General features: G+C 41.7%; 1 protein-coding gene across 3 annotated transcripts in view; it reads left to right on the top strand.

Annotated features, from left to right (window-relative positions):
* The first annotated feature begins 10,387 nt into the window (after nt 1–10,387).
* Nucleotides 10,388–17,420, top strand: part of LOC146655538 (cGMP-dependent protein kinase 1) — a 100,508-nt gene continuing 93,475 nt past the window's right edge. Inside the window, exon 1 of one of the 3 annotated variants that reach the window (XM_085427950.1) lies at nt 10,388–11,066. In XM_085427950.1, coding sequence (XP_085284076.1) covers nt 10,810–11,066 — 257 coding nt within the window. In that variant the 5' untranslated portion in view covers nt 10,388–10,809. Of the gene's footprint in view, nt 11,067–12,076; nt 12,710–12,738; nt 14,886–17,420 lie in introns of those variants that run through there. The other 2 variants (XM_085427951.1, XM_085427949.1) reach the window with 2 other exon arrangements.

Raw genomic sequence — 17,420 nt, forward strand, 5'->3', positions numbered from 1 at the left:
CATTTTCCACTGACAAACGTTGTGTTCACACCCAAGAAACATGGTGGGGTTTTCACTGTGTGTGCAGAGTCATAGACGTCTCTCTCGACTAACGCAGAGTGAAGGCACACTGCTATTGGCACCGATTCATCCAAGCACCCATAAAGAGGAAAAAAAATGCCCCTGTGTTTCTGTTATTATCACACATTTGAAAAATACATGGCTACTCAGCTTATGCATGTTACATTAGTGAGGAGTTGCCTCTGGAAGCCTGTCCAGTTATCCTGGGCGAGCTCCTCTGGCGCCATGTGATGTCAATTGGAAATGAAGAGGGCATCACTGTGGCTACTAGGCAACTGCAGTTCAGGGCAAACAAGCAACAAACTCAAGAGGAGCCTCAGATAAGATCTATCAGTCTTGTCTTTGTTATGCAAATGCAGAAATTGCATTTTGTACGTAATCAGCAATGAGCCAGCTCCTTCTTGATGAAGGATGGATTTCTTAAATCAGACATCAAAGCAGATCGGTACATTCAGCCACCAAAGTAAATTGACAATGTTTTTTTAATTAGTCACTCAGTCTTTTCAACAAGAGAACTTTGGAAAACACTCAAACTCCTTATGGCCACGCAATGACTTATGCCAGTCTGAAGATGACAACAATAGGAAGGAGACAAAGCCATGGAGAAAAACAAAAGATGTTCCAGTGCGGTTTTTAGAAAGATGGCGCAGCAGTCGCAGCGTGTGGATGAGCCTGAGAGGCACAGTGTGGGCAGTTTTCCCACCACATGCTCACAAGTGACAGCTGAGACAAGACACCATGTCTCTACTTTCCCCATTGTTAACACACAGAGCCACAGGCAAATGTCAAGCAAATCTGTCTGTTGTTTAGAACTTTGACTTGCTATTCATATCTTTAACCTCTTAACACCCACCAGGAAGCCAAGCTAATGAGTATTTTTCTTTTGAATGCAATTTTCTGACACTTCCAAATGGAAAGCTTTGACGACAAAATATATGTTAAATATGCAAATTACATATAAAATGTGCTTGTTTAACTCGTACCTCTGGTGAATTTTAAGAAGATCATAAAACAGCTCTACCTTCACATTTTCTGTCCTTCTGTTTTTCCAATATATTTCTTAATGCCCTATCAACAAGTCCCATAAGTAATTTCAGGCACTATTTTTACAGCACCTTCCAGTTAGGGGTGAGAGTAAATGGTTTTAAGGGGGGTGGGGGAGTTGTTAAGTCTGTGTAGTGTGTTGACATGCTGCAGGTGGTGGCCTGCTGAATGTCCAGCTGAGCCAGGAATGTGGAGGCCCTTTGGGCGCAAAGCAGCCAGGATTGCCCATGCAGGCAGTGGAGGGGTTCTCTGACTAATAGTAGCACTACAAGACAGCTATGACAAATCATTGTCTAGACTAGAGCATCAAAGGAATATAGTCTGCATTAGAGCCTCAGACTGCAAAGCAAAATACTACACAGCCAGGTCTGTAGGTCACAGAACATGTCACAAGAGGGGTTTAACTCAATGACAGATCAACATAATGGAAGCAGGCTAAGCTATACCATCTGAGGACCCTTTCTCATAAGGCCCCCCGGGGGTCTCCTACCGATTTTTTGCTGTCAATGCGATTGTCTGTGTCTATCTTTAGCCGCCCTGACTTTTATGAGCATGTTGAAGTGAAGGCATGCCGGGACACTGTTAACTGCCGTCATGATTTCACGTTATCTCCTTCCTTAGGTTAGTCTGAAGTTTGTTTAGTTTTCTGGGTACCCTGCAGAGATAGGCATGCGCCAGAGGAATTTAAGGTTTCAGAAACTCTGTCTTTAAGACTACCATAGGCCACAAGTGCTACTATTCTACTCAGTGGGGCAAAATGTACTTATGCCACGTGCTCTATGTGAGTATTTGTACTTGATTACTTAATTGTACAAATCAAATATATGCAAAATTCAAATCAGAAGAGAAATATTGCAAGTGTTACTTCACATTTCTTTGACAGGTCTGGTTAATGCAGCTTAAAGACAAGGATATTTCTCACAAGACATGATGAGCTTATAGTATATTTATTTATTTATTTGTTGTTGAACTTTTTATCTTGTATTTCATTAAAATAAACAATAGAATTGTAGTTTGGGTATTTGGTTTGACAAGAATACAATTTGAAGGTATCACTTTGGCTGTAGATTGGGTGATGGCCATTTTTCACACCACTGACCGCAAACCAAAAATTGAATCAGTGATTAAACAATAAATAAATAATTTAAAAAAAAAATTTGGTATGAAATAGTTCACCAAATCATTACAACATTTTAAAAATGATAACTCTACCGACTACCAACGGTAGCTACCGACACCTTTGCCTTCTTCATATGCTAATCTAAACATAATACAAGGTATCAACATGCTGATGCAATCCTCTTGTAATCACAGAGGACGTTTGCTTTCAAGCTCATGTCAGGTCAGGATTAATAAATATTCTGAGAAAGTATTCACGCTGCTCTGGAAGCTTTGAAGTAGTGCAGTAATGTTTTCAGAGCAAGAAGGATCTATAGGAGCACAGAAAACCTTTTATCTCACTAAAAACATGTGAGACACTCTTTCTGATGCTGTCAGTGTACAGAGATCAGCCTCCTGTTCATATATTAGAAGTAGACTGTTTTTATACACAATCTACTTCTAATACAGTAGTAGTTCATGCTAATAAATACACAATAAAATATCAATTTAGAAATTATGTAACAGGTAGTCATTTGAATATGGGTAACTAGTAATTTGGCCTTATAGGAACTACATATATCACTTTCTGCATTTTAGACGAGATAAGTACCGCCTCTGTGGTGATTTCTAAAATAGCAACAACACAACAAGAGCAAGGCAGTGCACCAACTAACCATTATACCTGATCTAACTGATCTAATCAAAAGCATGTCCGTGAGCCACTGAACAAAAAAGTCAATGTTTGGATTATGACGTTTTTTCTGAATTTTGAGGCAAACAAATTCAGTTCAATTCAATTTATGAACACTTTTCCTGACTTCAGTCTCAGAATTATGACTTTTCCCCCTGGAATTAAATTTTTTTGTTAGTAATCGGACTTATTTTTTTTTCTTAAAGTATGATTAGGATCAAAGGAAGAAAAAAATACTGCCTTTTTTTCTCAGAGGTGTGATTAAAAAAAAGACACAAAGAGGTGGAGAATGGGACCTGACACTGTGAAGCTTTGCTCTTTTGCCTCCAGATACTATTACATGTGTCATGCTGACATGTGTTTATAAGCAGTAGTGTTTTTTTTGTCTTAATGGAGATGCAGATGACATTTCTTTACAAAGTAGCCAGATTTTTTGGGAGGTTGTGAAATTACAGAATTGTGTAATTATTTTATTATTTTTTATATACAAACATACAGAGTGTTGATTTTGCTGCTGCAGAGATGATCAATCTGGTTAATCTGGGTAAAATGTGCCTCATTTTTCAACAAGCTCTCACAGCTTCAAATATACTCTAAGAAATGGTTGAAAGGACTATTAAGGGGATAAGTCAATGCTTTAAATCTCTGGTATTTCACAGTAAATTCAGCTCAGCGCTTGTGAAAGCTTTGTCCACACAGCTGCAGACTTCTCTCCTGACCCTCGAAGAGGATAACAGAGATGGTTTGGCCCAAAGCCTGACATAAAGCCCCCCATATGTTATGGTTTACACTCAGGTCAGAACGTGTTGTCTCTCAAACTAGTTTCCATTAAGCGCATTCCTTGCAAACAGCCTGATAATGGCACTAGTAGGTCCCAGCTCTCCAGCGTTGTGACTCATCACTCAGGTGTGTTTACAGCTTACTCTACAAGAGAAAGAAGCTTCTCTGGAGACAAACTACTGCGCTTTGTAAAACATGTTTCGAGCTCCAAGGAAAAGTCATAGCAAGTCTACCGCTTAGGCATTCATCAACCTCAAATGTGACGCAGGTGACGACATTTTTAAACACCAACTCAAACAAACACTCAGAAAGACAGGCAAAGGCAAAGAGAGTGAAGCAGAATTTCTGTATGCGAATTAAGCTGGGGATGTCAGTAGGGTCATTTCATTTCACACAGAGCCATTAATTACATCCCACCTCTGCAATTATATTAGGTTTTCTTTTTTTGTATTTTGCTTTAGTGCGAGGAGAAATGATGGACATTGGTTGTTTTAAAGCCAAAGACATAAACAGCAGCTTACGTAATATGTCTCCTTTTACTCACTAACAGGCAAGTTCATTGGCCATTACTCTAGATGGATATCAATAATGTGATGAGTGCATGGATTCAGTCCTTCTGGTTTTATAGCGATGACCTTAAAACAATAATAAATTGTTTCATTTGCTCCACATTAAACAGATAAAACCTGCGTATCTGCTTTCTAAACCACCACATGCCTCGATGCAGACAGAAGAAGAAGAAGAAACTCAAAAGTACACAGTCAGTTTTTCTGTAATGACAAGAACTGTTATCACTGCTGCTTAATGTTAAAGTCAGACTGGCATAAAGAGCAATATGAGAAAGACGCAATAAAACTAACTCAAGTAGTAAATATCTTTGTTTTATGGTGCTTATATGTCACATTGTATGATTTACTCATGAAAGCAGCTCTCGACTATACTTAAGGCTCATTTACGTTGTATGAGAAAAATGCAAAAGGAGCCACATTCATAAGTCTCGTGTTTTTTTCCTTCTTTTCAAATAGAGACATGTCAGTGCTACAAGTGGGAATTATTGGAGAAGCAGAAAATAATCGTGTTTTGACTGAGTTAGCAGAGCAGCACAGCAAAGAGAGGCTGACAAAGGAGTCATTTCAAGTGGATTTGGTGAAATGGACCGGTGACAATAGCTGTCTGTATATTTGTATGTCTTCTCCTCGTACCGTCTGCCCACTCTGCTCAAGTGAACACTTGTAGAGCCACTTATTTATCACAACTAGAAAACCTAACAGACAGTAAGAGATTGTAACCAGAAGAAATTATTATTATTTTTAGCTTGATGTTTGCTAGTACCACTTCTCATAGATGATGCTCCACTGTCAAGAGGTTTAGGATAGAATCAGCAATGGTGCCCGATTGGCCTCAACAACAAGAAAGCAAATATGTGTGTAGCAAAACACATTTGTTACACTGTAGCTGCTGAGTGTGTTATTTCTGTGGTAACTTTTTTCCTTCATGACCTTGAAAACACTACACAGAAGTGCTTTTTTATCTTGCTCCTGTATGACAAAACTGTTACAAATCACTGCTAGTAATTGATTTTTTTTTTCCTTCGCAGCAGCAAAATTATGTATTTATCTTCCTGAAATGTTTTGGTACTTTGTTAAGTTTAACTTAACTGTCTGTCTTTGCGATTATAAACATACGTTTATGTTTCAGTGACACGTGGGGCCAACATTTAAAAACAAATGAGACTGCCTCTGATTATTTTAGGACCTCAGTGGGTTACTCAGTGTTATGCAGCACGTGTGATTGCTTTTCTCTCTTGTGTTTTACTACTTACAGCTGTTCTTTTCCCTCCTGAGCTTCTTCTCTGCAATATCAAACTGGAAATTATGTTTTCTTCATCTGTCTGTTTGGACAGTGCTTTTAAACTCTTAGAGTCATCATAAATGTGTCTGGGGTCATCAGTATTTACAGTGTTAGTCACCCAGCACACCTGGTAGATCTTGGGAATGCAGCATTCCAGCCAATAACTCCTGACCTGCTGTTCACCTCTCGTACACATTTTTTTCTGTCTTTTCACACCCAGCGCATTGTGACTGTCTTCATGTCAGCACTACAGTTACCTGTTTTTAACAGTTTTCAAACTTTATTGGTAGAGAGATCAGAAACAAACTGACAAGCGTAAGAATCTACAGTATGTGCGGATGTTTTGAACCACCCCTCGTTGCTTTATTTATGTTAATTACAAGGAGCTAGTCCTTGGATCGTCCATTTTCTGGGAATGTTTTTTTTCCTTCTGTTAAGTCATTTAGACTGACCTATGAATCATTCAAGCATAAAAAAGACACCTAACTCAAGGGATGAACCGGTGCTGCGTCTACACATAATGAGAAGACAACTTAAAGAATTATTTACATTTTAAATTGTACTTTGTTACTAAAAGCTGGTTGCAAAGACAGATGACTTGTTCTCATTTCTTTAGTTGGATATATGAAAAATGTCAAATATAACACATTTTGATGGGCATAAAATTGTATTTTTGCACAAACAAGGTGATTTCCAAAGAGCTATTAACAGAAAGCTTGGCGGATCTTAGCATGGTGTGACAGTCTGTCCTTAATTTGAGGAAAAGTGGAGAACAAAAAACGTGTTGGCATAAACAAATTAAAAGAAACTATCAGCAGGTGAAATGTATGCCAAAGTCATGTCCTTAAGAAATATCTGGCTAAGACCTGACATAGGAACCGAGAGATCCCTCTGGCCCTATCTATTGTGCACTGACACCTCATCTCAGTGGAAGGGTGCCTATCCAAAAGCCATTCTGGAAGAAGGGAAATGCCAAATTACACAAGAACTGGACTGAAAATTGGAGTTAACAGTTCTGATGGAGTGATGAAGCCAAATTTGAACATTTTGGTTGTAAAAGTGTAAAAGGGAGGTTAGGGGAGGTACAACGGTGAGCGTCTACAGCCATCTGTAAAACGTGCTGGAAGCTCTGTCATAGTTTGGGCCTGTATTGCAGCCAGTGGTGTTGGCGGTCTTCTCAAAACTGCTTGAGTTATGAAGACAGAAAAGTAGCGTCAGATTTTGATCTAAAATGCAATACCATCTGGAAAGCTTCTGATTGGCAACAGCTTCATTTGCCAGGATGACAATGATCCCAAACACACTGCCAATGCAGTAAAAAGCATACCTGGATTGAAAAGCACACAATTGAGCACCATCAGTCATGGATTTGACATTATTAAAGTGGTGTGGGATCATCTTGACTGAGAATAAATGAAGAAACCGCCCACATCTAAAGAAGAGCTTCGAATGTCCTCCGAGAAGCCTGGAGAACTATTCCTGAAGACTACTTAAAGAAAGAAATTTAAGATAGTTCAAGCTGTGTTGAACAATAAAGGTGGCATTACCAAATATTGACTTCCAGGCTGGTAAGTATTGTACAAACTCTGTATTAAATAATATTAAATATTAAGTAGTGAGGAAATTTCACGACTGGACTTGTTGCACAGGTGGCATCCTATCACGGTACCAGGCTGGAATTCTCTGAGCTCCTGAGAGTGACCGCTCTTTCACAAATGTATCTGGAAAAAGTCTGCATGCCAAGGTGTTTAATTTTTTAGACCTGTGGCTATAGAAGTGATTGGAACATCTGAATTCAATGATTTGGATGGGTGAATGAATACTTTTAGCAACATAGTGTACTTTAAAAGATTAACTACACTATTATTTGACTGACAGGTTGATGTCAGAAGTCATTGGACTACTTAAACAAGTAACTGTTTTTTTCATCTCTGCACTGAAAAGAAGCTGTAGACACAACATGAACTATCTTTACCTATAAGGCTATTTTCAAACAATGATAAGGCACACTTATTCAACACTAGCACCCCATTATAGCTGTCTCTCTGTGCACACACAGAATATAAGCCTGGCTTTAACTCTCTGTAAACTCTGGCTGGTCATATCTGCCGTTTTGGTTGCTTCCTTTTGTGTTAGGAAGCAACTGTAAAATGCTCTTGTCTTGTGCTATTTCTCTGTGGGTTGATCACATGCAAGTAGTCATGTGATCCACTGTAAATATCAAGTACTGACTGTAACATCTTTAAGAATTTCTTAAACAAATCACTGCACCTGACTGAGTATACACTGACACACTGATCAATATTAAAAGTAGTCCTTATTTACAGACCTAGCAATGATACAAAAACACACAAGAAACACACCTTCTCACCTATCTGATTTTGACAGTACTAATGCAAGAAGGCAGGAAGGAAGTATCACTATTGCGTTTGCTAAGTCAATTTCCTGCGCTCTGGTTCAGTCCATTTCCAGTGTGAGCCGTGCGATCAATCTGCAGCTCTGGACATGATATCATGTTACATTGCGATACTACGTTGAATACAACATGAAGTTGCCATATTGCTGCTGAAGTGTATATTTGGCGGGGTATTTTACAGGCCTGGAGATGCTCAGAGAAAGATTGCTCCGGGCTAGAGCATCTCTCCTGTCCTCGGCCCATGATGTCTCACTGTCTTTTATCCTCTCCCTGAGCCTGTGCCACCTCTCACGGGACCGCAGACCCAGGCAGGCGGCCAGCTGGTGGAGGCTCACTGGGACCACCAGCAGAGACACGAACAGCATAAGGGGCTCAAGGGGGAAGACACTCCATGTAACAACACACTGCGCCTACCATTGCACTTAGTAATCACTTCTAAGGTTTCCATACAGGCTGCTGGCATGATCACTTTTGTGTGTCTGCAGGGATTTTAGCTTTGTGAATAGTTACATCAATCTTTTTGTGCAAACGTGTGTGTGCGGGTGATAATGATGTGAAAGCATATGTCTGGATATACCCAAGATGCCTCTTCTCTCGTATTCTTCAATGTGCAAACTGTGTGTGTGTGTGTGTGTGTGTGTGTGTGTGTGTGTGTGTGTGTGTGTGTGCGCGCGCGCGCACACGAGTGTATTACAGGAAAACAGTGACTAATGTCTGCCCTCTTCTCTTCCGTAAGCTGATCTGTCCCTGAGGCGGACAAGAGGGCACCGGATTTTCTCTTCCAAGAGACGCTATAGAAACGCTGCAAAGACAGAAGCACATGAACCCTTTATTACTGCGTGGGCACACTCAGCACTCATGAACTCAGTGACGCCCATGAGCGGCCGTTCTTGTGTGCCGTAAGAGCATCCATCTCCGAGTGCCTTAAGGTCAACTTGGCCTCCATTACCTAAGCCACAGCATCCAAGAGAGATGACCCATGTAGTGCTCAGACAACACAAGCTGAAACTGGTAATGCAGCATTGCTCCCCTCCATGTAAACATGGAAAAAGTGGCGTTGGGACAAACAAGAAAACCTACACAGTTCAGGCTGATGATGTCTATACACATTAGGTTATGGTAGCAGTATGAGATCAAAGACACTTTAATTAAAAACTAATTGATGATGCTCTGCATATTTCTTTATTTTCAAATGCATGAATGTCCTTTTTTGTGAATAGGAGGTCAGTAGCAGTCTTTCAGTGCAGTCATATTCTCCATTCAGGGGCACGGAAGGTAACACTTATTTTACCACTATTATAATGGACACAGTATCTGCTGCATACATAATTAATCGATCACTGTTTTCCACATTGATAACAGCATGACCCTGGTTCTCATCTCGTCTTTGCTGCTCACAATTACTGTGAAACATGTGACACACTCACAGAGCTTCAGAATCAGAAGTGCATCATATGTGCTTCGTGGTTAGAACCACTGCAATCGGGCCCGATAACTCTCAGGATAGTTATCAAGCCAGGCAGGACTTACGCGGTTTATCACAACTCTCATATGGATACATGAGGGTTTGCAACATGTTAATGTGGTTGTTATTCCGCTCCAAGACTCCTTTGAAGAGCTGCAGCTTAGATGGGAAAGTAATTTTTGAATAATGCGCAATAAAACTCCTCAAAAGGTTCTGCAGAGCCACACTTTCCAGCAACAAGCACTCTGCTATAGCCCCTAAGAGCCGTTTGGAATAATAAGAAGGCAAGCAATAGTCAAGGGTGAGACATGTTGAACTGTGCCGGCAAAGTGAAGATCTGTTCGCGCTATTTTTAACTCAGAATCTTAATGAAACAACCCCCTAGCACCCATGAGCTCCCCTCTTCTTTCCCACTCAATGAATCCATTCAGTTGAAACACGCTCAGGCAGTAAGATGAAAAATGATGCTTAGAAATGGCTGTCCAGCTTCAGTGATTAATATTAGAGTGAGAGAAGTGATGATCTATTATTGAACTCCCAGTCTTCACAGTGCAACCAGGATAAAAGTGATAAGCAGTGGTGCCACAGTGTGTAATTACAGATTACTCTCATCATTAGAGCAACCCACTTTGGAATGTGTGTTGTAATTAACTTTAATTTAGGTGCAAACTCTTTAAAAAGCCTTTATTCATATCTAACATTGAATCAATTGCTATTTAGATAGATAGATAGATAGATAGATAGATAGATAGATAGATAGATAGATAGATAGATAGATAGATAGATAGATAGATAGATAGATAGATAGATAGATAGATAGATAGATAGATCGATCATACCGGGTCCACTGCCCCGTGAAGCGAGTGTGGGACAATTGATTTTTGAAATAGGTTAGGTCAAGGAGGTGATGTGTGCGCTTTTGTCGCGCAAAGGGAGGGTCGGGGTTGTGCAGACAGATGGTAAACAAATATTTGACAGCAGCCAGCAGCAGCACTGGGCTTCCTCTGTGGTGTGTTTGCAGGGTGAGCGGGCTGAACTATACAGGAGTTGTCTCGGCTCTCCAGTGCCCAGTTCTGCGTCCTCTGAGAGGAAGAGCTGCTGTAATTGGTTTCTCAATGAAGGATCATCAGCAGCTCCCCGGAGGCTTGGTGGACTGTAGCGCAGCGCTGCTCCATCAATCGTCCGTTTCCCGGATTTGAACGCTGCTTTGCTCTTTTCTTCTGAAATAAACAAGTGCGCAGTGAAGGGGACTGTCGGAGCATCATCACCCTGCGCGCTTTAGACGGGGATCTTTTGTGATCTCTTTTTTTCCTCCCCCAAACCTGCTAAACGAGTATTGGGAGTTAATCGTTCTGTCCACCTCGGGGAGAATATCGACAAAGTTTAACGCAGATTTTCGCCATGAGTGATCTGGAGGACGACTTTGCCAAGATCCTGCTGCTAAAGGAGGAGAGAATAAGGGACTTGGAGAGGCGGCTCGCCGATCGGGAAGACGAGATTCAAGAACTGAAGAGAAAATTACACAAATGTCAGTCTGTTCTGCCAAGCGCTCAACTTATTGGACCCAGGACCCGCAGGGCGCAGGGCATCTCCGCGGAACCTCAAACGCACCAGGACCTGTCAAGGCAGGCGTTTCGAAAATATGCCAAGTCCGACTGGTAAGACAGTTTACGCAGGCGGTCGTACTTTATTGCTCTGTTATTGCGCCCATGTGTCTGCTTTGTGTCCCGTCTTAAAAGATTTTCTGGGTGTTTTTCTTCTGAGTTTATTTTTTCTGGTCATAAAAACTATTCATCAGCATTTCGTTACGAGGATGTACAACTCTGTTTCGAGAGGAGAATACATGTGGCGACAAAAAACAAAAACTAGAGGCTCAGACACACACGGCTCACTGAGGCTCCTCTGTGCTTTGTCTCCACATAGTGTTTCTGTCTCTTTATGATCTTCTTTTTTTCTAAATGGGAGACTCAGAGTTTTGCCATGAATGGACGAGCACTTCCATTCTTGCGGGCCGATGACGCAGCTCCAAGGCAAGCTTTAGAAAGAGCTCCTAATTGATCAGATCCATCATGGCAGCCCCACGGGACACAGACAGGAGGAAGTGCGATGCATTATTGGCTTTTAGTAGCTGGACGCTGAGGACCCGAAGTGCATGTCTGAGGATATTTAATACTCCATTAGAAAACGCTTTGTTTGGCCATATGCTTCCTTCATCACCTTCAGGTGCTCGTTTTAGGTTCACAATCCTTATTTTGAGGATTTCATCTGAGGTATGATGTCTGTATAGATAAAAGAAACTGCATTTTTATTTAGTCCTACTCTGATTAGTTTGGTTTTGCTGTGTTTACTCGAAAAACCAAAAAGTTAGCCAAAGAACTTTTTCTTTTAATTTATTCTCACCTCATTTTCTATCATCAGAACCCCATCAGAATAAATTACTTATTACACTGACATCACACACACGCACAAGCAGACATCAGCCTGTTGACTCGCTTAGTGCAAGAGACAATGGGGTTAATAATATTAACATGGCTAGACTATTTCCAATCTTCATTTGCATTAATAAACTGCAGGCAGGAAAGTCCTCATTTGCAGTCATCAACGGATGCTCGCTGCGCTTTCAAAGGCAAACAACCGCAGGGAGAGCCCCCAGACAAACAAACACAAGACAGCCCAACTTTAGAGGGATGAAAAAGTTGCAAACGAGCTACATTAAAGTTAAAAATAAAGTATCTCCATCAAATTGTCAGCCTTCCAGTGGAAGCATGGCTCGGTCTCAAAGTGATCAAATTATGAGTTTATTTTCAGCTGCTGAGTAACAGTAAGTGTCACAGTAAGGCTGCAGGAGTTGACAGACGGGAATGTGCCCATGCGCTCTGAGGATAAACCGGAAGTAAACCTAGAAAACGTGCAAAACGGCAGTGACATGAAGTCTTTGTGCTGCCGGGGTCTGGTGGAAGGCGCCCACATGAGCTGCTGGGGGTCTCTGACCCCTCTGTGCGCCGCAGAGGAGTAGGAGACGGTGTGACCCCCCTCATCCACCACCACCACACACGCGCACCCCACTGAATCAGGACGTGGCACCAGGCGGCGGCCCGCCCCGCTCCTCAGATTACTGCAGCATGGAGCTCCGGATCCTATTTCTATTGATCCGCATAGGAAAGGGGCTCACTTGAATGGCTAGAGAGGTGAAATTTAAAGCGCAGAGGTGCTTTGAAGGACAGTGGGAGGGCTTTTTGTTGATGGGAAGATGCGGGGCTCCAACATCGAACCTGAAATCTCCGGACGTCTGCAGTTTCAGGTGCTATGAAGCAAACTTTGCTGCTGCTTAAGCTCTGTGGTCTGCCCCCATCCCTTAACAAAGATAATATAAACCATGTTTTTTTTTAATTAGCTCAGAGAATACTGCGCTACATTGGATTATTTGTATGGTTTTCTTTTGTTGTGGTTCAATGAATGACTTAAACAGAAAGTTGGGTTTGCTGGTTGTTGAGCAGGTCTTCCTCTCATGTTCAACTTTCACAGATTACCTCTGTTGTGCTTTGTAGCTTGCGGTTCAGGTAGTAGAGCAGGAAGAGCAGGGTTCACGGTTCACTCCATGGCTTTTCATATCGAGCATCCAGACTATGCTTGGGTCTCGTGCTTTTACAAGGCACGAGACCCAAAGTTGCTCTCCATGGCAGGCGAGTTTAACAGCCTCTGTTTAGCAATTTAAGCACAGTCTGAAGAACATTTTTCATGCTACTATGCAGTTTCAATACATTTTCATTTGATCTTTGTAAACCCCGATTACCCATTAAAAATCACAGACCTACATGTTATTACTTTGAGTGATATTACTAATATCAATTCCTCCGATTAATCGCATACATCCCCCAAATCCTACATTTTAATGCTCTCATGATCCAGTATCACTCACTACATGCTGATTTAATGTCCACAATCATCCTCAGCCTGGAGAGCAGTGCCATGCCTCATTCTTGATTGTCTGCGTTGATCCTTTAAGCCGCCACAAGAGGGCAGCTGAGATCTTTTTATTAGACCATCTGTCTCCATTTCGGTTTGTTTACATGTTTTTTGTCGGGAAAAATATGTCTTAAACCACCGCACCAAAAACACCTATCTCTGCAGTCCGAGAAATCTCCTCGCTTTTGTCCTCACTGTCAGCCGGTGACGCTTCATCCTCTCAGCACAGTAATTGCGATTTCAGCCCCAGTAAGTCCTCATCCTATCAGATTGTTCTTGGCACTTTATCCTCTTCTGAATTTGTCCAGAGAGCAGGAGGCCAAATGCTGTTCGCTGAGCTTCGGATGAGTCATTGGGATAATGTGGACAGGCACCAGCGGCGCTCGGAGTGCATACAACACCAGATTAGATGAGAAACGCGGAGCTGCGCCTCATTAGCTCTGACATTTTTTTGTGTGTCTCTGCTGCTGCTGTTTGACACTTTTTTAAAAATATGAAATTTAGCAAACTGACTCCATTTTGCAACAAAATTTAATTCAGAAAAGGGTTTGGGGAAAGTTTAATTTTCTTCACACCCAACACAACATGAAAAACAACATTCAGGTTCAAATGAAATATTGAAAACATCTTCATTCATATTTTTACACCGAGGTTCATTAAGTTTTCCATCACCTTCAACTTCTATTAAGGCTCCTGTGCTCATCTATTTGTTACACGCAGCCTCAGGGTGAGATGCCGAGGTATGATGACATGGTTCTTAGAGCAGTGGCTTCATGGGAGACTCTCTCTCTCTCTCTCTCTGGAGTGGCAGACTGCACTGTGCTTCAGATTCCTGTAGGCGCCCTTCTCGCCATGCGCTCTCACCGGGTCGCAGCCTGACGCACTCGGGGAGGACGGTCCTCCGCTGTCACAGCACCGTGGGAGGGAGGGAGTGAGCGAGAGAGAGGGAGAGAGTAAACTTTGCATGATTGTGGCTGAGACGCTTTCTGTGCTTACCTTGACGATCGCGTGCCACGTTCTTTTTAATCCCCAAACATCTGCTTCTGACAGACAGAATCAGCCACAGCAGAGACAGGGGTTCCTTCCTCTCAAGCTTTTCATGACGAATAAAGTTTGTGAGCCGCGTGGCAGAGCAGAAAGGATAAAGACTCGGCTGCATACCTTGAGATAAACTTCCTGGGAAGTCGCTCATTGTCGCCGATTAAAATGGGCACCTTGCGCGACCTCCAGTACGCGCTCCAGGAGAAGATTGAGGAGCTGCGCCAAAGGGATGCCCTCATCGACGAGCTGGAGCTGGAGCTCGACCAGAAAGACGAGCTTATACAGAGACTACAGAACGAGCTGGACAAATACCGCTCCGTCATCAAACCGGCGACCCAGCAGGTCCACAAGCAGAACGACTTGCAAGAGCAGCAGCGAACGAAGAGGCAGGCAATTTCGGCCGAACCCACTGCCTTCGACATCCAGGATCTTAGCCATGTCACCCTACCGTTCTACCCCAAAAGCCAGCAGTAGGTGTTCAAATTCTACCCACAGTCTTTATATTTAATATGCTCGATATTTTTGCATTCACTGTCATGCTTCCGTCTGAATTGATTCAGTCTTTGTCACCTTTTCGATTCTTGTGCGTAATGATGCGTGTGGCGCAGCAGGTACTGTGGCGCAGCAGGTACTTCACCTGTAGCGCACACTGGGATAATGAGGCAGTGCTCTCCACGTACTCATGCGCGCGCACCAAGACCCCCCCCCCCCCCCCCCACACACACACACACACACACACAGCGGATGTTTTTGCAATGACACGATATCTTCAACTATCAAAATGAGACAAATATTAAAACCTCAAGAATCCGTGAAGCTGTCCCTAGTGACGCCCATGAGCAGGATTATGAGCAACATAACGATCAAAAGTTGACTGTACATAAACTTGATCATAGTCAAATATGAGGGAGAATTTGCATGCCATCCCGGTTTGGAGAACTGGTGGTGGGGACTCTGTGTAATGTATCAGTGCCTGTTTTATACAAGCTGTGATCCTGTGACAGGCAGTCTTAACAGGCTCTCTGTGCATGTTTACCTTATGATTTCTGTCTTTCTCACTCCCTCTGTCTTTCCAAACTCTTACGCAAATACGGCTCCCCTGCTCGACGTGGTCTGAAACAGGAGGTCTGGATCTTAAATGTAGGCTGGCACTAAATTTGCCTTCTGTTGTGAAGTAATCCATCTCTCTGTTGGTTTAAAGGTTGAGCTATTATGAATCAACACTCCCCTGGTTGACAGGGAGAATATTTACCTAACATTTCTTTAAACATATTAAAAACTGCACATATTGAATTTAATGAAAAGAAAATATTGCCCTAAATGCTTAGCGGGATACTCGAGTTCCCAAAAATAAATAAAAGGGATCATTCCTATGGAAGTGATTGGAATATTACGAGTCCTGGAGCTAAGTTATCTTTTTCTATTCTCATATTGATGTTTTAAGCCTAAGAGGAAAAAAGATTACAGCCTTCAGATTTTACAGTGAGATCAGTCACGTCAGATACGAATGTCATTATTCGACTGACACGCAAACAAACTCAACAACAAAGATTTCATCTAAGAAGATTCAAAAAATGAAGGGATTTATTTATCTGAGCAGCAAAAAGCCATTAGTCTTTGTTATACCTGTCAGCTCCCTGGGTTTGTGAAAGCACACAAAACGCTCTTTTCTTATGTGTATTTTTTTGTTTGTCTGAGATCCTGAACACTGGTTTGGAAGGTTAGCTGAGGAAAACACCAGAGTGACCGATTCTTTTAATAACTGGCGTAATTCTGAGACTTCATTAAGTGATTTTCTTGAGACTCTTGTCAAGACTTTTAGCACTTTACTTCAAAAAGTGGTTGATTACCCCGTGATTTAATATTGGAACAGATCAGAGAGAATCTCCAGTTAAGAAAATATCAATTATGATGGGAAAAGACTATTTCAAGATTTCAAAAGAAAGAAAAGATGAGTGGCAGCGGTTTCTTAAATAATTTCTGATGATGATCCTCAAAGGAAAGCTAAAAATTAACTCATTACAATGAGGCTGTTTGAACTTCCATCAAGCCTCTCTCAGCGACAGCTTCAATTTTCCATTAAACGTCTGCCACACCTTTTCACACTCCTCATTTGTTAGAGAATGGCATTTTCTCTAATATTGCTCTTCTAATAAGCATAGAGATGAAAAAAATAATAATTGAAAAACAGCCAGTGTTGAATGCATATGACTGTAGTGTGTTTTTGCGCTTGTTCTCTTATTAGTTGAGCACTGTTCTTATCTTACTCAGGCAAAGATGTCCAAACTGGTTGGACATCTTTGCCTGAGTAATTTGGAGAAGTTTATATTTTTCTGTAGAAAAGCAGTTCATTTAGATTGAGTTTGTTGTTGTTGTTTTTTTGTGCATGTTAATTTATACTGTGGGCTAAAACAAGTTCACTAACTCTTTATTTTCCTTTGTTACTGAAGTTTACTGATAATATCTGTTAGATCTGGCTAAGTGTTTGTGTTTTTCTTTCATTCTCCCCTCTCTTTATCTTCTTTACAAGGCCCATAGAGCACTCTTTACTCGTATGCTATCCATTCTTTTCCCTCTTTCTGACTTTTATTTCTCCTGGCCTCTCCCACTTTTCTGCCATGCCTTTTTTTTCCTCCTTAAAGAGCATAGTTTCTCCTTTTAAGGAAGACTGAACTTGCTCAGTCTAAACTTCTGTAGTGGATGAAAGAAAATATATCGCTCTCACAAAGGAGACGGAGGCAGATGTTTTCATAAGGGTTGGATTTGGAAGATGTTGCTCAAGAATGGCCACGATCATGTCTGCCCTAAATCTCCTGGGTGTAAATCGAACAGAAATAGGGTCAATGAGGCACATTTCCAGTGGACTGGAGGTCAGCCTTGGAAAAAAAAAAGATTTCCAGCTAGTTCCTGTTGAGCCTTTTTCACACATGTACTGCAGGCCTGGACTTTTGTAGATGGTAGATGTAACTGACATACACTACAAGTTAAGTTTGGACACACCTTCT

This window comes from Rhamphochromis longiceps, linkage group LG13 (genome assembly GCF_057381845.1).
Source record: "Rhamphochromis longiceps isolate RC_006_pf linkage group LG13, R_longiceps_female_GT1.1, whole genome shotgun sequence".
Taxonomy (NCBI): Eukaryota; Metazoa; Chordata; class Actinopteri; order Cichliformes; family Cichlidae; genus Rhamphochromis; species Rhamphochromis longiceps.